This window comes from Struthio camelus, chromosome 6, assembly GCF_040807025.1.
Source record: "Struthio camelus isolate bStrCam1 chromosome 6, bStrCam1.hap1, whole genome shotgun sequence".
Lineage (NCBI taxonomy): Eukaryota > Metazoa > Chordata > Aves > Struthioniformes > Struthionidae > Struthio > Struthio camelus.
Window position 1 is genome coordinate 6,621,088 of NC_090947.1, and position 22,387 is coordinate 6,643,474.

General features: G+C 45.2%; 1 protein-coding gene across 1 annotated transcript in view; it reads right to left on the bottom strand.

Annotated features, from left to right (window-relative positions):
- The window catches only part of LOC138067691 (uncharacterized), a 48,197-nt gene extending 26,045 nt beyond the window's left edge, over window positions 1–22,152 (bottom strand). Inside the window, exons 1-6 of the mRNA XM_068949554.1 lie at window positions 22,049–22,152; window positions 19,713–19,791; window positions 18,338–18,378; window positions 14,878–14,999; window positions 14,522–14,706; window positions 11,199–11,330 (exon numbers count right to left, since the gene is read on the bottom strand). Coding sequence (XP_068805655.1) covers window positions 11,199–11,330; window positions 14,522–14,706; window positions 14,878–14,999; window positions 18,338–18,378; window positions 19,713–19,791; window positions 22,049–22,152 — 663 coding nt within the window. The remainder of the gene's footprint in view (window positions 1–11,198; window positions 11,331–14,521; window positions 14,707–14,877; window positions 15,000–18,337; window positions 18,379–19,712; window positions 19,792–22,048) is intronic.
- Between the last annotated feature and the right edge of the window lie 235 nt (window positions 22,153–22,387).

Sequence of the window (22,387 nt, forward strand, 5' to 3'; positions counted from 1 at the left end):
TGAAACGTAGTTCTGGGAAACGCTTTACCAAGTTCATAAAAAGCGAGCCACTGAAAAACCACAAACACGTATTTGTTAGGGACCTTTTCCCCATTTTTCCCACTTACTGAAGCTTGGAGCTAAGTCTTATTTGCCAACAAAACATTTTCTAGGACTCTTCAGGCAAACACCACAGGGCAGTTACCCAAGTGATCAAAGCCAAATGACAAACTTCTGGAACAGAACTGGCTGTGCGTATGACTAATACGTTTCATACTACCTCTAAGCCCAAGCTTCCCGTAATTCAATAAACAGCTAAAGGAATTCTCCAGCCAGGAGGAAAAAACGCTCACCCCTCCACAAACACACGCTAGGATGGCACACGCCAAAGCAGGACAGGGAGTCTCTAGCAAAGGTCTCTGAGGTCTCCTTCGGCAGCCGCCTCCCACGGCGGCGGGTCAGAGCACCGTCCCTTCGGTCCAGGCCAACAGCTGAGGCCCCCGAGCCAGACACCTCCCGGCCCCACGTTTCAGCAGTACTGGGTTGGCACCGGGCCACCCCAGGGCTCTTTGAGACACAGCCTGAACATTCAACATATTTTGTCTCTCAGCTCCTTACTCAGATGGTCACCCCTCGGAGGTATTTTTGTGCTGCCCCTTGACCCTTGCCAGCCGCTGCAGCAGAGCATTTTTGGCAGGATACTGCTGGCAGACAAGTCCATTGCTGGGCTCCATCCTTAAGACCGCCAATCTCCTATGCACCATGCTTGTCTGTGCTTTTTTCTCCAAGGGATTTTATTCCTCCCCTTCAGTGGCAAAGCAGCCCCTCTGAGGAGTCTGCTTATGCTTTAATTCATGCAAAACTCAATCATCGGCTTAGCTCTGGGGAGTCTCCTCCAAAGGGGAAACTGTTGCCATTTCCTTCCAAACCAGGGCGTAATGATTCCAGGGCATAAATGATACAGCTTTTTTTTTTTTTTTTTTTTTTTTTTTGGAAACTGCAAGCTATGGTGCCGCTGAGCTCCAGCAGCTCCCATTCAAAATCACTCTCGTTTAGGAGAGCGCTGGATGTCCCAAGCTTGGTCCCCAGACTGTGCTGCCCGTCCTTGCCGTGCTTCTTGCAACGTCCCAGGGCCGATAAATCCGCTGCCGCTCAACGATTGCTGTTTTTTTGTGATCGCATTTAATGCCAGCACTGCGGTGCTTTTGACGGGGGGAGCTTGGTTTTGCTGGATCTGTTTACTGAGGCACTTTTTCAAAGCTACCACCAAGGTGGAAGCTTTCCTGCCTTCCTGAGCATAGCTGTGCTGGCAATGCAGGGTCCAAGGTCTCATACAGTCCAAAATGGGCCAAAAAAATCCTCAAGCATATATTCAAGGCAGAGTTCTGACCGTTTGCCTAATTCAACTGTACTTTTCTTTGGTAATAAACTGAATACATCTTTTAAATAAGACCACAACTCTCAGTTTGGTAGGTTTTTGTGCTCTAGTTTTACAAAACCAAGTAATTTATCCTTACCCCATATTTGGAAACAGAAGTCCAAACTACTTCTTAAAAAAAAAAAAAAAAAGAAAAAACCCTAACCTAAATCAAGTCCTATCAAAATTTCAAACTGAACAATTTTCTCCTCCCAGAATAAGCTTCAGGAGGAGCTTTCTTTCTAACTCCCTATCAAATACAAGAGGCAGTAGGAAATCTTAAGTTGCTGTTGTCTTGCTTTTAGGACCTTTATCCTAGAACTAATTCCAAAGCTGGCGGCTGCTATTTACATTCAAACCAAATAAATGCGACTTCCCTTGTGAGCAATGGTCCTTGTCTTAACTTGGTGGAACGTTCACCCATCAACAAGGAAATAAAGCCCTCCCTGCTCCCTTTCTGAAACTCAAATAGTAATCCTAAGCCCAGGGTAAAAGGTACTGCTCTCAGAGCTGAAGCAACACTGTTTGTTCCTTCCAACATCGTGCTTCAGCCCAGACTTGGGTCTTGTAAGAGATTAGTAGGAAATTTTCCTCACTGATCGCTTTCCAAAACGCCGCCATGTGTAACTTCAATCCTGAGGAAAGCAGCACTCAGGTACCAAGCGTGCGTGCAAATCAATCAATCAATCCATCCATCCATCAAGGGCTCAGTCGAGAATCAGTTCCCACCGTGGGCCAAGCAAGTATCAGTGGGAAACCATCGTCTTCATTTCTCCCTTTCTGAAACTTGACTGACACGCGGAAAAATCCGCGGAAAATCACCCTCCTCAGTGCTTTCTCTCAGAAAGCCTTGCTCAAAGTGCAATCCCAAAGACGACCACACCCAATTAAGCAGTTTGTGCACTGAAACTGATTTGAATGCACTCACTCCGACCAAACATCGTTCTTCTTACCAATTCCGCGGGCCAAAAAATCTTCAGTCAGAAACTGCACGCCTCATTGCTGCTTGCTTTCTAAATCCCTGGCAGAAAACACACACAGGTAAGGAGTGTCCACACACACACACACAAAGCATTTACTTCTACGAGCACACTTTCTCCTCTCAACCACACCAGCCATGGAAGAAAACTGCTGTCCTCATCACTTTCATTTAGAAACTTTGTTTCTATTAGAGCAAAATCCATATCCACCATAGCAATATCTGCATCTAAACCAATGGAAAACCATTTGATCTTATCTGGCCATTAAAAAAAAACCTGTAGGAAGCAGATTATCTGCTTCCCTTCTAAATCCCTAACGCTCGCAAAAAAATCTGGGTTGGCAGTGGCTCTGCAAAAACTTGTAAGTCAGCCACTGCCATGAGCGTTGCTCCTCTTGCTATCTTTACTGCTCATAAACCAGTCTCTGAAAACACTGTCTCCTTGTGTCTGCCCTTCTGGAGGGATACCTTTCACCCTCAGCTTCACTGTACCACGTGATCCTGCTCTGAACCAACGGCAAAAACAAATGCTCCGGAAAAACAACCCTTTCCATTGCAATTCTGAAACTAAATACGTATGTATAAATACATACTCATACATATGGAAACACACATATACATCCATAAATATATACCTATATATATGGGAAAAAAATCCCTATCCCAAACCCTTCACACTAGGAAAGTAACCCAAAGTGAACAATACCGTGTAAGCCACATAAAAGTTACCAAAAGATTTGTCTTTTCTAATTTCTTTCCAAGGCCCTAGTCCTATCATGCTGGACCCCAGGAGAGGCGGTGCCTGCCACAACACTAGGAAAGGCCTGTCTCTGCTCGCTGCTCTGCAGGCCAGCACATATTCTCATCGTCGCTTCCCTTCTGAAATCCTGAAATTCCTGTACCCCCAAATCTAAATGCCTTGTGATCAGAAAAACCTGATGAAAACTGCCAACTCACACCCAGTATTTGCCATTCACAGGAGGCTGATAACAGGCCCTCCCAGGAAAGCACGCGCACTGTGGAAATTTTAAGCACTCAGAAGTTATCAGAGGTTTTACAGGACCTAAAAATACGGATTCCCTTGAAGGAGGTTTTTCTTTCATTTACATACTGTATGCAAGATTAAGGAAAATTAGTTTCCTGCATTAGTTTTAACGCCTTTGTGAATATGAAAACATGGGAATTTGTGTTGCACGTAAGTAATTTATGGTATTCAAGTTTCCTGGCAACTCCTAAAAATGGCTTTAATAATCAAGATTTCTTATTTGCTTAGGGTTTTTTTCCCCCCTCTTCTCCAGAGAGGGCTGAAAGGCCCTGAGAGATCTCATTCTCTGTTCTCTTCCTCCCAATTAATTAGATTTAAAAAGAAAAAAAAAGGGAAATAAAACAGAAAACCCAAACCGAACTCTTCACACAATTATTTCGTTTCCTTCAGGACTATAATCTAGTTGTCTCCTGCCACCCTTTTTCCTTTGCTAAGGCCAGGCATAGCCTATGTTAGCACTCCTGACGCATCTGAAGTGCTTCAGATGCAAAAACAGAGACAGCAGACTTGTACAACCTTCCTGGAGTTGTAGTAGGCCCATGCCTGCTATCCACCTGTGCCCTGAACAGCTCCAGTGAACCCATAAAATAGGGCTGAACAGTCTCATCCTGCCATTTTGCATTTCAGATTGGAAATAACAGTTTCCACCCACTCGTCCAAAAGCTCAGTGGAATGAAGTTCTCTCAAAATAATACATAAATCACCCTTGCTTGGGCTGTGAATCAGGAGTCAAGGAAGTGCCTGAGGGACTGGTTTGCACGCGCATGTTAATTTGCCGAAGGAAACGGGTGCACCTTCCCAGGACAACCCGGCAAACCCTGCTTGCTAGTCTCAAATAGGAGCAAATCTTACACTGAAAGCGGAAAAATATTTTCCTAGGCTGACAAAAGGAACAGGAGGTGAAAGACTCCACATAGCTCCAACATGAGCCTGGTTCTACTAGGCATCTGTCTCATGGTTAGATCTATTTTTGAGGTCTGAGGAGGCAAAGGGCTCCATCCCGAGCTTTTGGCATGATTCACAACTCCCCAATGGCTAGGGGGAGTTTGCATCACAACCTTTGCTGCAGGCTAAAGGGAAGAAAGTTGGAATAAGCTCATACAAAATTTGAGAGCAGGGCCAGGATATGCTCTCGCTTCAAGTCCCGCCCCGGACCCTCAGGAAATCTGGACCCAGATGTTTAAAGCTGGGCCTGGTCTTGTAACAGAAAGCCCCAAAATGTGGGTCTCGCCAATTATGAATGGAGAGAAGTCAATTTTGGATTTGGGACCTCTTCTCAGTTTAGGAAAATGTTGTTTATCTTTTTTGCCTGCCGCTCCATTGACGCTTGATGGAAACTGGACACAGAATGGTTACCCTTAACCGGATATTAAGCAAAAAGGCAAGCCAGTGTATTGACTACATAGTCAGTTCACTTATGAATATTAAATGTGTCTTCCTGTTTCAGGACTCTTATTCTCACCTGGGTTTTGCCAAGGGGCATTGCAGATTGGATAATCAGATACATTCCAATTCCATAATGGTTGTGTAGTTCAAGCCATGCATAAAAGGATGGAAAACATAGCACATTTTACCGAAGTAAGACCCTGTGAGCACTGAGGAGTTATTTTTAATATCCTAACACATGAAGCCTATGCTACAAGGCATTTATGTAACTCTTCTTTGTTTAGTACCACCTCCATCAGAACATAAGTATTTGCAGCTCTCTGAAAACTTTGCAAAGAATAAGCTACCTTGAAGACCTTATGAAATCTGTAAAGAGTTTTCAGTTATTTAAAGAAAGGATTAAAAGCGATGTGAACTCAAAAAAAGGACGTTTATTTCAATGAAAATGAAATCAACTAGGAGCTTGAATCACACGAAAACAACAACTTGCACCAAAAACCTCTCTTCTAATCACCTTAGTTTACACAGAAACAACTTCCACAGGAGGCACTTGGTATTACCCCAGCTCTGCCCTTATAAAAGTCAATGGACTTTTATCACTGACAGTGATCACCTCTGCCGACCCTTCTGGAAATCCTGCTTGTCAGGCAATGACAGATAAAGCCTTTCTCGGCTGATGGCCTCCAGATCAGATTACCATAGAGGGAATTTCACAATCCTACTAGATTCTAATTTTTTTCCTCCATAGTCTGGCTAAGAACTCAATTTTCTTCCATATGAAAAAAACATTGCCAATATATGTTTCCCATCTAAGCTGAAAGGGAACATCACTAGACTAGCTTTGCTAGGTGCCTTTCTCCTAAAGGCAGCGCTCTTCGCGATGAACTTGCTTCTTCCACAGTGGCTGTTTTCTTCAAGCCAGCCCGAAGACCCCGCAGGTTGTCTCCAAGAGCTGCAGAACGCCCTCCAGTTCAGCAGTCCAGCTGCCTGCCAGGATTAGACCTTAAAATTGCCGAGTTCTGTGATTTTTCCAATGCTAGCCAACAAGCTATCAATTTTCAAAATGCAGTTCTTGCATGTAATGTTATTCACAGGTCAGCATCAACTTCTATGCCCATACTCTTGGGATTACACACTTGGACTTACACACTTGGACTCTACCCATCCACCTGCCATGAAGTTGAAGACTTCTCCATGTGTTATGCTTCTCAACTAGAGCCACTTGCCAGCACTTATCAAAGCAGATTCTACTCTACTTCCTCACGAAAATAAAACATTTCCTGAAATATACTTCACTTTTCAGCTACTTTGCATTAGGGAGCATGAGCAGGCAGCTTTGGGTTTTTTCAGTTTTGTTTTTTAAAGGGGTAGTGTTCACTGGCAAGGAGAGACAGGCTTACTTAAGAGATTCAAGCAGTACAAGGAAATCTTTTCATGAGACTGATCAGAATTTTGATTCTCTAATAAAAGCTGAAACAGGAGACAAAATTGGTTTGATTTGATTTACTGCCTCTGAACTATGCTGCAAACGTAGCCGTCCCTTCCTCTGCCAGACTAGTCCCAATATATTCCTGTATGTTATTTATGCAGATACATTTACTGAACAGTTTATCAAGTAATTTTCAGATTGGGTTTACTGCTGCTTTACATAAATTGATCACCAATGACTGGTTTATTAACTTCTTTAGTATACATGCTGTAAGAAGGACAATTCACCTAAAACACAGCATTATTTCTGCTCCATCAAGGACTCATATCATACTGCTGGAGGAAAAACAAAGAACAAATACCAAAATCTCAGAAAGGTAATTCTTCGTAACAATCATGGAGTCATGGTCCATTTTGTGAAAATTGCCTCTGTTACCAGTGCACTTCTGGTTTTGCATTATGATACATAGAGCAAGGCTCAGACCAGAATCAGGACCAACTGTGCCAGGCCCTGCACAGGAGCAGCTGGGCACAGACAGCCTGTTCTCCTGAATAATTCACCATCTCCGTGTGCAAGATGTCAGGCATGGAAATGTGGAGGATTATGACGACTTCTTTTCAGAAAGCAGCTGCTGAACCTCTCAACTCCCACGCCTGAAGCCCCAGTTGGCAGCCACTGGGATAGCTATGGCTGCAAAGCCCAGCCAAGACCCCAAGGGTGAGGACAGCCACCACCCTGGGACCCAGAGGGGACAGAGGTGCTTTGACAGGACACTTTCCCAACCCCAAAGCAGTCCACCAAAAAACACCCAGGACCCAACACACAGTGCACTGCACAGATGTTAATCTAAAGACACTATTTTAATTACTCAAGTAGTAGGAAAGATAGAAGACAAAATACTAGAGAGGTGACTTAAAAAAATCTCAGCTTGTGACTCTGAAATATACAGTAAGGAGCATTACCATAATAAGCTCTGAGGAGATGCAATGAAAACTATTACAGCTCCAGGAAAGAAACATGAAGATGAGCATAACAATTACCTGTCTGACAGAGAAAAAGGGAGAAAGGTACATAATTTAGGGTACTGCTGTTACTGGCTTTAAGACAGATATATAATGAAGAGTTTTGCAGTTACCTAGTTCTGACAGAGATATAATGACAATCATTAGTTATCCAGCTGTAAGGAGGGCATGTAATGTGTAGTGTTATTGTTACCTGCCCCTAAAAAAGGAGCAAGAAAAGGGTTAGAGACATGAAGGTAGAAATCTGGACCGTTACCTGGCTCTGGAAGGCAAAACCTATGAGATGTGCTGTTGCCCATAGCTGTGTTTTACAACTACTAATTCAAGGAGAGAGAGCAGAGTTACATCGTGGCTATCTGGGACAAGGCTAGATTTCCAGCTGGCCACAGCTGATAAAATTTGCTTGTGCATAGTGCTGCTACACTGACTTTAGGCCTGCAGGGAAGGCAGCCAGGGCAGGAGATGAGATGGGGAGACAGGGCTCCCCACAAGACACAGGTGTCATGAGCCCCTTGGCAAGCCCTGAGTCACATTGCATTTGAACAAGGCAAACTCATGAATTTTGTTTTCCACAGATAAATAATCACGGTGCAGATACAATTGAGATAAGCGTCAAGGAAGTCCGAGTTTCATTTCAGCTCACAAGTTTCCACTCAGAGCACCCCAACTAAAGTCATATTAATCCTTTTGTTCCTGTTCTGACCATGATTTGTTACCTATCAGATGAAAAGATGTGAAGCTCAGCTGAAATCACTGCATCTGGTGGCAATTCATCTGTAACATTGCAAGAGGAAAGAGCCACCAGAAACCCCACTGCTCTTCACAAACCACACAGCTGCTGCATCAAACCATTTCTCCAACATCACCTCCTGGGGGGGGGGGGGGGGGGGAAGCTGAAGGAAGGAAAGGAGGACAAAGGAAAGCAAGGAGGATGGCATTGAATGGGAGGCATGTGTATCCTGCATTCAAGAAAAGAAACCACCACCACATGCTACTCCTACTAATCCCCTGCAGCAGGGCCTCTGCCCTGGCTGTGAGAGCCATCGTGATCTTCTGAGGAAGATGGCAGGACGTGAAAAGTTAGGCTAATTCATAACTGGCCTGATTTTTCACTCAAAAGCCTGGGGGTTGGGGGGGGGGGGGGGAAGACCAGTTCACTTGTTTCTTCTAATACATACTTCTGAGAGTCCCCATATTGGCCTGAACTGGAAAGGACGAACTTTTGAAACAAGCTCTTCAGATGCCGCCCCACACGATGCCTCAGACAACAGCCACTATGGGTTGTGCAGAAGTATAGAGCTTCTAGCTTAAACTAACCTAAGGCTGCTTCCCTCACCCATGTTTTGTCCCCCCTCTCCCCCAAATAATTACCACCAGTTTGGTGGGTGTTAAAGCAGACCTGAGTTGGTTCAAAGGCCATTTATTCTGTGTTGATGTAACCAGACCTGAGAGTAATTGAGAAACAACTTCAATAGAGCTGTTGGCTTGGGGCAAGCAAAGTGGCAGGATCCAGCCATCATTTATTAAGCAGAAGTAAATCTGTGTGGCAAATACCCACTTTGACTGTTATAGGAAAGGTACAACATGCAGACCTGAACTTCTCTTGATTCCTTTTGGGAAGGCTGTGCTCTTCTTCCACTGATTATTTTGCCAAACACCAAATACTAATCGTACTACTGTTACCTCTCTCACCTTTCCCCACATTTGGTTTTTTCCCCATTCAACTTTGCCTTCCTTTTCCCTTTCACTATCTTTTTTTTCCCTCAAATGAGTTGGTTAGAGGCTAGGATTTCTGCTTGGCAGAATATTTGGTTATGTCAGCATTTGTTTTCTTTCCAATACAGATTGGAAACAAATACATTCAAAGATTGCGAATTTCAGAACACCATGTTTCTCCTTCAGTTTGCTATTTATGTCTGTATCCTACAAAGCACTCATGACTATTACAGGCAAGTTTCAGTGGAATAAAGTGATTACTACTCAAATTCTCTTTTAAAACAATTTTGGGCAGCTACTACTTATTTCAATCGGCACTAAATTCCCACTCTCTACAGAGAATTGAAAATAAAAATACATCAATTCACATTATTTAATGGTGTCATAACATAATGGAGACACAAATAAATTCAAGACAAATTTCAAGGCTTTTGCTCCCACATTTCCCTTAGCAAAAGTTCTGTAAAGCTCTACTTCCGCTTTTTGAAAAATTAAAACTTGACAAAAACAGCGCTTTAAGAAAAAAGGTTCACATTCCACAAAACAAAGCCTGCTCTGATTGATATTAACTTGAATACAAACTGAGCTTTTTAAATTGGTTCTTATTTAAAAAAATCCACTGCTACAAAAACAGGTGGTGTCCATCTCAGTCTTAAAGCAGAAATCTTTCCTACGACTTTGATAACACAGCAGCCCTGTATAATCTTAAACCTAACCCTAGTAACAGTGCCAGGCAGCGAACGTGCCATGGAGGCACTTTCCTACTGGTGCCCGCTGCCATGGAGGACACTTTCAGCCAGAGCATGTAGGTGAGCCTGAATGACCTTGGACAAGGAAAGGGGAACACCACAAAGTGCTTGAATTGGAGTTTCTGAAACACAAGGAGAGGCTTACCTTTGGAGGTAACTGAACTTATTTGTACATAAATGTTCCTTTTGCATATCTGTTTTCATTTATTTCCTGCTTGGTACCAGCAATAGCAATATCAAAAACTAGTGCATGACAACACAATCAAATGAGATATTTGGCACGATGGATAATTTGCACTCTGTGATTCTCCCCTACAAATTCTATTAACTGTGCTTTCTGCTTTGCCAATGTTTTTCCCTTGAGAGCACAGTGAGTCCTAAAGCCCAAGGAGATTTTCAGCCCGTTTCCTCTCCCCAGCAACTGCCATGCCTCAAGTCCCCCAACTATCTGCACAGATGGACCCCGCAAGGAAGTCAAGGGCAGTGTCATTTTGCATTTCTCTCCTACTGCAGAGCAGGCAAAGGAGCTGGTCAGGGGAAAGAAAGATTTTGGACCCACAATTCTAACACAAAGGCAATAACACTTGTTTTTACCTTTCTTTGAAAGAGGTATGACTACAACAAATAGATATTTGCAATCCTCACTTTTGTCCCTGTCAAGAATAGGGAAGAAAAGAGACACAGCAGCATTTATGATAGTCGATACCCTGGGGGCATAGCAGGTTTCAAGGGCAAGGAACTCCAGGTGAAACAAGTGCCAGGCAATTTCCCTGCCTTGGAGGGCAATTCAGGAACAGCACTAATCCTCCTCCCTTTGAAAAGCCTTTGAAGTCAGTGGGAAGGAAACAACAAAAGGAAAACTTCTGGAAAAAAAAAAGAGAGGCACATGACTTTCTGCACCCCACAGTTCCTTCCGGGTTGGCTTAACTACCAGTTTAATTACTTTAATAAGAAGTTTAATAACTTTTCTAAGTTGGCTATACTGGAAATTCAGGCAGATGATAGCCAGTTCCCTCAGAGAGCTACCTCAGTAAAGATTTAAATACCTCAAAAACCTGCAAATATCCCACCGATGGCCTTGTCAAAGGGTGCAGTCAACAGGCTAGTAACTTATACTGCTATTTACTTGAAACTAGAATTATTTGCATTTTAGTTATATTTATGTAATAAACATTCAGAGAGTAAAATAGGGATAAAAAAGTGTCAAATCTGCATATTAATTCCCACATATGTAGCCACTATTAAGGATTATGATAAAATGCCAGAGGAGCAAGGGACACTTAACCTTGAGTTTCCTCAGTCAAGCTCCCTCTGCAGCACCCTGCCAAAGGCTGCAGCAGTAAGACGGAAAAGGGGACGTGACTCAAGCCCCAACCCACCCAGTACCACAATACTCCCATTTTTCATCAGGCAACAGGTCAGACATGTATCATTAAAGTGGTGACTCCCAGCTGTCACAGCGAGCCCGTTACCTACTTCTTTGGCCCCTACAGGATCTGTTGTCTTGGCATCAACTCTCAGGAACAGCCACAGCTTTAGTTCTTCAAATTTCTGCTCCAAGTCGATCGCTGTCTTCTCACGAGGTTCTGATAGACATTTCAAAGGTTCCTGTTTGAGACCAAGTCAATTATAGTTAAAGTGGACAGGAGAGCTTTACCAAGATCTCACTGCACTTCACTACCACATGGGAAAAACTGAACATTTTGATTGGGTCAACACACAGATTTTCTAGTGCCTTTTAACTCTTTAAAAGACACCATACCTCAAAGTATTACTGCATTCACTGGGCACACACACCCTGCACTAAAATGGTGAAACGGAGCTTATCCAGGGGAAATAACCTCAGAGGCAGCTTGCAGCAGGCATGCTTTCTCCAAACCACTGTTGTGCTATCTGCAGTTATCCTTGTGGAAGAAAGGAGGAGGATGTACATGCCTATGGTATAATAAGACTTTTTATTGCCGGGGCATCTTCACATCCCAGGGAAGTCTGATGGAGTGTGAGGATAGCAACTGCAACACCAGCACACCACACCCAAGGATTCCCTTAATAAAGGGTTGAGAAAGGGGTAATACATGCTTGACAAATGTTTTAATAAACGGTTAATCAATTGTTACCGATTGTTGCAGACCAGGAGATTCTTTAAAGCCACTAATTCTCAGAGCTGTTGAATCCCACAATAGAGGGCAAGAGGGAACAAAGTATTAGAAGTACTGATTTTCAGCAGCAGCTTCCACACTCCCCACCAAGCTGCTCACCATAGCCAGTGTTTACCTAGCATATGGTCACTATACATTGTCTTGGAAGCTCAAGAGAAATACTATTAGATACACTCCTGCGCACTACTCCAAGTAGTCTGTCTTGAGAGCGCAATTCTTGTTATGCATATAAAAAGCAGAGCATTTGCCTCGGACCCATTTGCTCTACCACTTTACTTGTGCTAAGTAGCCCTGAATACTCTATTACATTGCCAATTTTGTCCATCATTCACTGCAAGAGATCCGCAGAGCAGACTGCATGAGGGAAAAGAAAGATCTGCACACTCTGATATTTGGCCTTCATTTTAACCCTGCTTACCCTGAACTGCAGCCACCTGATAAAGAAAAGGGCATCTAGCATGCCAAACAAACTCAAACCCCAGCTGGCGTCCTTAGTTTGAAAGGACAATGCCACTGTTCGTATAGGTCATTTTCTTCCACTAGGTACACTGGCAAGCCAGTTAACCGAGTCAAGCACGGAGACACAAAGGACTACAGAAGGACATTTGACCTCTGCTGAGTACACAGCCATGGACCATAAACCTGAACATCTCACAAATACCTTTCACATATTAAAATTACTGGCACCTGTCCATCTCCCTATCATCTCTAGTAAATACAGCACATCTGAACTTCCCTGCTTCTTCCCCCTGCCACTTTCTCAGGCTCCTCCTCCTCTCCCAGCCAGCCAGCATGGCTCAAACCCCTGAACTGGCTGCAAGGTCTCATCCTTCAGCACAGGGCTAGCATTCAGGGAGGAATGTCTGTCAGAAAAAAACATTTAGCTGTGCCAGCAAGAGGCTCAGTATGTGCCAATTTGCTTGCAGAAGTCAAGCTTACTTACAACAAATCACGGGCCTTTGACCAAGAAATGCCCTTTCCATGATCCCATCTAAGACACTTAATGTGGTCCTTGCTCCTCGACTACCTGGAGATCTCATAGTTTCTAATGTATTTATTTTCCAAGCGCCCGATGAGGAGGAACAGAAATATCCTACAGGCTGTGGGGAGTGGGGTTATATAAAGCCCAAATCACTGCTGCCTGCGTGTCTTTGACAATTCCGATCTGCACAACCTGCCCCAGGTCAAACAGGAGGCCTGAGCTTGCACAAAGGATATTACCTGGCCACTCAAGTCAGGCTGTAATACCCAAATCACAAATGGTCTATTATTGTCTTAGTCCAGGCTTCCCAGTCTTAGTCTTTGAGCTCCTTAGGGCAGAGTTCTCTCCTATGCCAGGAGAGCATTTTAGTTTCTACCATGAACAAATGTGACATTCGTAAGATAGCTGTACCACTAGTAAATGGAGGATCCGAGACAGAGGAAAGGCTTAGAGAAGAGTTTGGCAAAATAACACAAAAGCCAGGCAAAAGCCCGAAAGGGGAAAGGAAACAGCCTGAAAAAAACAGGAAGGACAAAAAACTTTGGAGAAAGTCACTCATTCCTGGGAAATATTACATTATTGGCTTATTTAGAAAGCAAGCATTTGGAAGCATATGTTTAAAGAACGGTAGTTCAAAAATAAGATTCATTTTCCATGCCAACAGATGCAGTACATCTCATTAGCAAGACTCCTCACTTTTAAGCAGCAACTTTCAAAGCTGCCTAAGCATCCCTCTGTCCCTCTCCCAATTGCCTTCAAAGTGAGCAGCACCTGGCCATTTGAGCCCTTAGCTGGCTCTGAGACTCTCCCCGCCTTGAAAACAGCGGGCTCACTTTCGAGGCAGTGCTTTGCTCTGCATCCCAGAGAGATGGTTTCCCAGCTCCAAAGCAAATGGGGACCCTTGCAGCAGCTCTGGTCCCCAGCAATTAGCGCACTAGACATCCACAATGACGCACCAGACAGCAGGACAGCACCAGCAGCAGATGGAGCAAGCCGAAACACAGATACAGCCCCTGGGAATGGAGCTCCAGGAGAGCTGCCTGCATCTCAATTCCCCTGTTTGCAAGTTTGTGGGAGCTAACTGAGCAGCTAACTTACAATTCACTGCGGGTTGGCCAAGCGAACGGGCTGCACTACCACAAAGCACAGTGTCACAGTTCACCTGACCATGCCTAAGCCAGGTGGAAAGCATAACAAATCAGTTTGTTTAACTGTAACAAGTATACAGGTTCAGGGGTGTCAGTATAGGTGCTACTGCTGGTGACAGAGGCATTTACCTTAAGATGCAATAATGTGATAGCAAAGGAATCAATTAGTAACAAGTGATAGGATCAACACAATTCATCAGTTGACCTATCATAACAACAAACTATTTGCATATGATTTGCAGGGAGCGCCAAACAAACGCAAAGTCAAGCGATCTCCAAAGATCAAGCCCAGATTACAGAAGTTACTGTCAAAGAAATAAGTAGTAGGTAAATAAACACCAGAGGAAATATAGAGAAGCAGTTGGTGGAGGAGGGGAAGGAGAGTTAGAAATTCTGGCAAGCAGATCAAAGAGCCTAGATGTTAGTACTGCCAAGCCACACTATATGTGTGTGCTCTCCCACGGGTACAAAACCCTTGGGTTACCCTCAAGGGTCGACCAAAACACTCACTGGTTCTCCAGAAGCAGGGGCCACTCGCCCCGGGGCAGGAGCCCCACTGTTCTTGACCAGACCTCCTGAACCAAGGAGCAGGGCGAGCCCGTCGTCCTTTCCCTCGTCTGCTGTCCAGCTGCTTCGGACCAGGTGCTCTTCACCCAGCACACACCTCCACCACCACTTCCACCCTCCCAGCTCCCCTCCCAAATGAAGGAGGGAAGGGAAACCGCTGCTCTTTTATAGCTGCATGGAATTGTGGGCGTGGTCATGGCGTGGTGGCTCCTGATTGGTCAGTTTCTGAGTCCCTTGGGTGACGGACTACGAGTTCTGGAACCTTCCGAGGATTGACAGCTAGCACCTGTTGTTATCACATGGTGTCGACTGCCCAATCATCTCCTCTTCATCCGGCGGGAATCCGTCGGAGAGCAGGTCTACCCAGCTGGGGGTCAAATACCGGAGCAATGCAGCAGCTAACGAGTCTACCCGTTCTCGCCTATGGGGGGGGGGGAGGGGGCGGCCGTTGAACCACCGCGCACAGACACAATGGAGAGAGCTGGATGGGGGGGGGAGGGGGCGGCCGTTGAACCACCGCGCACAGACACAATGGAGAGAGCTGGCCTTTGGGTTGCTTGAGAACTGAAACAGCATAACCAGCAGATTAGGAGAATAAGAGACTTTCCACAGCAGAACAGGAAGAAGAAATAGAGGTGCGTGTTCTATACACGATACTAAATTCAGAGGTTCTAGAAAGGTTTGCGTGCATCCCGGCAACTGTCACAGCGACATCTTGCCGGAAAATAGACTAAGTGAACTTTTCTTTGGCTGTCTGTCGCTTGCACCTTGTCGGTGATTCACGCTATAGGAGACCCTGGCCCAATAACTTCTTATTGTCGCATCAGATGCGCCCAGTTCACAATTAGGCTTGGCCGCTCGGCCTTCGGTCAGGCTCCAGAGACTCCGCTGCCCCGGAGAGCAATTTCTGGCAGACAGCGGTGCAGCTCTTAGGACGCGTGTTATGCGTCTCAGATTCCTGCCACCCCTCCACTCCTCAGCCTTTGGCAGAGCAGGGCAGAAGAGGGACTTCTCAAGGGCGGAAGATGCCATTTTGCCCACGGCTGAAAGAAGTTCCCCGTCCAAGACGCGAAAAGCCAAGCCACGCCAGGCTGCGGCAGGGAGGCAGTAGGAAAAGGCGACGCACAGACAAGGAAACGGGCAGCGCCCTGGCCTGCCTTGGCCTTCTGCTTGGATGGGAATAACCTTCCTCCAACAAGCGCGGTCGTATTTGCCGTGGCCGCGTCCACAGTGTTTTCAGTGCGACGAGCCTCTGGCTAAGCGCAGTACGGCCAAAAGCCTTGCACTCCCGAAAAACTCCAGCGGGAACCGCGTCTGCCTTCGCCCAGGCTGTGTTCCGCTTTTAATGTGCGTTGAAAGAGGATTTAAACACACAAATCTGTGGGAACTACAAGAGTCATTGTAAAACAGCACGGGACTGAACGGGATTGATTCGGGGAAGTCTGCGAGCTTGTCTAGACTGCGGCCAATAATGCTCGGCTCCAAGCTGCAGCTAATACTATTAGGCTGGGCTTTTCTATTATTGACCAACTCTAAAAAAAAGCCTGTATTTCAAGGGAGCTCAGCGCACATTGTAAATAGGCCAGTTTGTACTGCCAAGCCTGCAGCCTCTTCAGTTGAGAAGAAATCCTTTTCTCACATGCTGTTGCATCGAAAGCGATGTTTTCCAGCTCCTACGGAGTGAAACCATGGATGGGAAGAGGCTACTTCAAAGTAAACCTCAAAGAGGAGCCAGCAGGTTGTGGTCAGAGGCTGACGTTTGCTAAGCAGCGGGCTGCACCGCTGCTAGCTAGACCCTTAGCGGTCCGCAAAACCAAAAAGAAGGTTGAAAACCGTTCACCCAAAGGTCTCAGCCATTCACCGTGGCCCATCAGCATCAGTGGACTCCTTGCTCTGAAGGAGCTTGCAACTGAAAAGGCCAGGGCTCAAGCAGAGACTAAAATAATCTTTAAAATTTGGCTGCATGGGCAGAGGATGAGGCTCAGGTCCTTCTCCCTCTCGCGGCTTGCTTGCTAGCTCAGCTGCTCTTATATTAAGACCAGTGGCAGTGAAGGCGCCCCTGAGCCAGAGCACGCGTTACCCACTGCCGGTCCCTGGCAGAGCCCAGCTTCTCTTATATCTGGCTGCAATGTGTCTGGACCTGGCAGTTTCCATCCGAAGGAGAATCGAGTCCTGCACAGCCCAACTCTGTGCTGAATGCTAAGTGTGGCATTAAGCTTGATTGCTTGTGCATGGGGTATTGCTAAACAAGGAGGGGCCAGGTCTACTTAACCACCCTGAAGCCATGCATACGTCGATGTTTAAGCTCTGCCAAGGTGGTTTTCGCATAGCTCTTAGTGTATTGTCATTTACTTCTCCTGCTGTTTAGAGCAGTCTGTCCTCTAACTCAAAGATGGTCCTCGCCCAAAGACCTCAACAGATGACAGGAAAAGGGCTGGAGGCAGATACAGAGGAGGAGAAAGTTGCAGTAAAACCGCCTTACCTGCTACAGTAAGCAGAGTTATCTCTTTCATTACTTTGCTGTTACTGGCACATACCGCAGGGTTGGGAAGCCGGGGCACGAACCTGCTGAGCGACAGGCTCTCAGATGCACAGCTTACCGCTTTCGCCTCACCAAGCCAAAGTTGTCCTCGACAGGCTTTCTAAGAGGAAATCCTCACTTTTCATGTCTGCTGTTATCATCCAACAGATCAGATGACAAGGAGAACTAAAGAATAAGAACCACCGCTAGATAAAGCAATCAAGGAAACACACAGAGAAAACAGGACCGAGTGCTAGTGGCCTTCCTAGCCAGTTAGGTTACAATTAAACACCAGGCAGCTATTATCATTTTTCTTTCTTTTGGAGATAAACAAGGAGAGGAAAGCAGGTGAGCAGCACTTCCCTTAGAGGACCCCGCAGCCGCCACGCAAGGCCCTCCGGCTGCTCCTTCTCGGGCCGAGCCTGTCCTGCCCTGCTCCAGCCGTGACCAAGCTCCCACGTGACCCAGCAGGGGCAAGCCGAGCCCCACAACTTTGGTCCTCTGCCCTGGCCACCTAAACCAGGGGTGCTACGTAGAGCTTGCGCTTCTCCTTTTTCACAAGGATTAGCACAAACCTGCTCAGTCCTCTCGTTTCATCCAGCAACGATTGATGGGCCTTGGTCAAATAAACAATCCCAATGTTTACAAATTACTACTATATGTGGCGGAGGTAAAGCACATCGATCACAAAGTCAATAAGTTCATGTGAGAGGGCAGAATCTTTATGAATCCTTTTATTTTTACAACTTTTCAATACTAAGCCCTTCACACCAGGCTAAAAGACTACACCTAGTATTTTACTGCCTATATCTCTTGCTTCAGACTTGCATAACGTCATAATTTGTTTTCAAGATTGATGCCATGAAGAAAGGCCACTTGAGTCTGTAAAGGCCGTTTTCCCAGCCACGTGCTTTCCACGGACAATGATTTTTGTTCTCAGTCTGAGGAGTCTGCTGCAATCCAACAGTTTCTGAACCAATTGAAACTTGACTTTCCCCAGGTGCAGTTTTGTTATACAGGGCAGAGCTTGCAGGCAACCCACGAGACCGACTGAGGTTCCCAATTCTGTGCCAGGAAGGAGCCCGTGCAGACAGGGGATGGACACTCATGGAGAAGCTTATTCTCTCCTTTTTCTCACTGCTTAATAACTGCTTCTTTTACAGTACCTAGAGACTTCCTTCATTGCATCTTTTTTAAAGGATTCTCCTTAGCTCAGAAATGACTATCCATTTCATTACCTGTCAGGAGCAGGATTATCACTATATCCTCCCTGTTTTTGCTGATGAAGGAAAGCGTGAGAGAGGAAAACGGGATTGGGCCGAAGGACTTCCAGTGTTGCTAAATTACCAACACAAGGGCCTTAAAACCAGCTGCAGCAGCAGACACAGTTCAGGGCAATCACTGCTGCAGGATCAGGCCCTCCCTGTAATCATCAGTAACAGGATTATCCCTGTAATCATGATTAATGTGATGACATGGCTAATAATTATTACTAATTTGCAAAAAAAAAAAAAACCCTAACATCTTAAAAAACAAAAGGCAACAACAGAAGGTGATCTTGAGCCACACTTCCAGTGGGAGACCCCTCTCTAAAGGGTTCATAAATGACTAAGGGACTTCACAGCCAAGCAAGTCTTGTGGCAGACAGCAAGCAGCACGCTGGCTGGCAATGTTACAGATGGCCTTAGGGACTCAGTAACTATTGATTAAAATATTCCCTCTTCCTTCATCATTACTGATTATCCTCTGCGAGATGTTTATAAATAGCACCTGCACTCTTACCAAATGTCATAGGAGGGAATAAATCAATAAATCAGATGTGTCACAAGCCCCCAGGTAGCCCATATTGGGCCGGATTATTCGTCCGACGGCTACGATGAATTTTCGTCATTATATTATTATATTATTCCTTTCGTTACTTCCAGAGAGATGTGAAGTTTGTGCTTCACCAGTGTTTATACTTTTACAGTAAAATAGTGTCTGAGAGGTGTATTTGTGAGGGCTGTATTCAAAAATCAAAAGCTTATGACTACCACTGCACTCGTTTTGTCTATCTCTGAAGGTGCCAGATTTTTAATAACATTTCTGCATGTATCCTACTCTAGTATCAGACTTAAACCACTCTCACAACGAGATGGTGATGAGAGCATTTAGCGAGTGAAAAGCCATATTAATTTTTAGAGCCATAAAATAGAGAATGGAGAAATACTGATTCTGAACTGGTATTACTCTGCATGGCAAGGCACAAGAGCTACATATTGTATTGATCAACAGTTACTGAATCTGGTTAAGCAGTGGTTGGTCCTAAATTTCAGCCCCACTGAATTCAAAGAAGATCCTCAGGCACTTTAATCAGCTGATCTGCCTGGCAAATCGGAGATTGTAGCCAAAAGCTTTCAGGGCCAAACACGGCACTGCCCAAGGGGGCCCTGACAGCAGTTAGGATTGCTATTGGCTGTCCCAGAGCCTGCAATTTATATGTCCGTTCTCAACATCATGGACTCTGCTACTTCAGAAAATCCCAAATATGCCTACACATGACATTATGATTCTTGAGCTTTCCCTCGCCCGGGGAAAAACGTCTGGTTCAGATAACTCCTTAATTTCGCTCACCTCCAGATCTTTTCCGCATGGTGCTGTTACGTTGCTGAGCTTCTCCAGTTTACCAGCGATATCGGCCCTTGATTCACGACTGCGAGGAGGAATGACACCCGAAAAGATTTTATTAAAAACACTCACACAGTCAAGCACATATTTAGCTGAGGTTTTTCCACTGAGTCAGATCTAGGGTCAAGAAACCAGTAAGTGTTTCCTCTATCTGTATTATCTGCTGTCCTTCTGTATGCGTTACTCTGCGACAGTCACCTCCTTCTCTTTTATCTTTGTACCCGCCCTGAACATCTCTTCCCCACCCCTTTTTTCATCCTTTAAAAAACAGATTATGTGCTTTTGTTACAGTTTTAATGTCACGAGAAAGGAATAGAAAATGAGGCTATTAATCTCCATGTGAAATGAAACCACTAATGATGGCTCCCCTTCACTACACCCGCCTGTTACCTCCGCTTAGGCTCTGCAGCAGTAACCGCTCCCTAAGGGCCAGCCAAACTATTTACCATGCTTATTAAATAACACTCCCACTCTGGCTTATTTATTTTTGAAACAATGAAGTTAACATTCATAAGAGCAGTAGGAGCTGAAGTGGTCTCATTAGCTGCATTTTGCTGAGGAAAGCGTAAGAAAGTGTTAGCAGCACAGTATTTTCTATAGTATTCTCCGTGGACTACCTTTCTGTCGGAGACTTTTAAAGGGCTCTGCTCGTGTAGGTTTCTGAACATGACCGCTTAAAAGGGCTCTGCTCGTGTAGGTTTCTGAACATGACCGCTTATTTTAAATGGTCTTTCAAGGAGAACACACCTTATACATTATGTCCTAAGGTCTGGGGCTTTTTTTTTGTTTTCTTAGATGTTTAAATATGCCTTGGAAAACATTTCAAGGATTGCTTTTATGGCACTTTATAACTAAATATGTTCATTAGCCAGTCTCCATCTTCTCTGGGTAGGAGGCAAGGGGAAATACCGTGGAGTATTTGCTATTAGGACTGGAGATCTTAAAGAGCTTTGAGAAGGCACGGTTTTAAGAGGCTTCTTTTAAAACAGATCATTGGCTGCTGTTAAAATTATATTCCATGATTTAAGATTTTCTTATAAAGAATTGGCCTCTGGGCTCTCAGTGCAACTGGGGCCAAAACGTGCAGCAGAGGGGAGGGAAACGCAAGCATGGGGCTGCACGAGACCGGGAAGAAGGCAGGGATAAATGGAAGAGGCAACACCGCTGAGCCTCAGGCACTGCTGATCTTAAAGGTCTTCACATCAACTACCCCAGGCAAAAGGCATTATACAGACTTCAGAAAATTTAATTGGCCGCAGCTTTGCAGAAAAATAACCATAAATGCATCTTTGTTATTGCCCTTTGCCTCATGTTTAGGTGACGGTCCCCAAACCGTAATCCTTGCCGCTTTGAATCGCGTTAATACAGCAGAGAGAGGAAGTGCAGCGAGATGGGTAGTGGCGTCAGCCGCTGCGAGGCAACGTGCTCTGCTTCGGTCGGGCCTGCACCCCGAGCCCTGCGGGGCCCAAATCTTACCCTGTCTGTGGGACAGACAAAAAGCGGGGAGAAGACAGTCTGAAGTTTCAGTTCCTGCGGCACCTGCTACCAGGGGCAAGAAATAGGGTGGTGTTTTTATGAGTGTGATGTCAAACGTTGCCTTTTGTCACCTCAAACATCAAATTAAAAAAAACAGTTACAGCGTTCAGCTTGCTAGATTGCAATCTGAAAAATGATGTTCAGAGGTATTTACATCGCTTTTATTCAGTTTACTAGCGCAGACAAGTTGTTTCTAGTGTCTCTTTCATAGAGTCATCCGAGTTTAAGAAAATCAAGCGTTTTTCTTTGCTTTGTTTCACACATCAGCCCAAAGAAGGATCAAAGGCTGAGCAGCGGGGAATGATGAACTCTTTTTGCTAATGGCGGATTTGCATACAAGTCCTCAAAGATGTGGACAGAAGCAGCAAGTGGAAGCATAATAATGCCTGATAATTGCTTATTTTGCTTCTTCTTTTTCTTTAAATTAAAAAAAAAAGGACTAAAAATGACAAGATCCTGGAAAATAAGAGTAACAACCAGCCCTCCAGTGCTAGTGGATGTGGCTACTAAAAAGACACCTTGGCAGCCCACCAAGTGAAGGGTCGGCTGCTCCTGCTTGTCAGAAGCCTCTGCTCCCCAAGGGATCCTTGCAGGGATCACGCGGGCTCTTGTCCAGGGGCTCGCTTTTGTTCGCGAAACAGCAGCCGCTAAATTCCCCGTGCGTTGGCCATGGCTGAGCCAAGCTCTTAATACACCCCCAAGCACTATTCCCACAGCTGAGCGGAGCCAGGTTCGGTGCGCCGTACCGTTTGAACAGGGCACTCGGGCTCAGTTTCCCTGGAAAGCCTCCTGACTGCGGGAAGAAATTGTTGGCACAGGCCACCAGGGAACAGAGCTGCGACAGGAGCATGTCGGATCCAACTCGCAACAATACCTTGCATAATGCAGTGAACAATGAATGAGCTCAGGCAAGTCGGGCGTTTTCTTTAAAATCTTCAGTCTCTAAGAAGCCAGGAGGAATTGACTACCCGGTTAAATCATGCATTTCACCACAGGAGGTTTGGGCCCATTGTTTCAGATTGCTTTTCTCGCTGATGCCATTTCTTAGGAGCTTATAATAACGCCTGTGTCCAAAAATGAGTTTG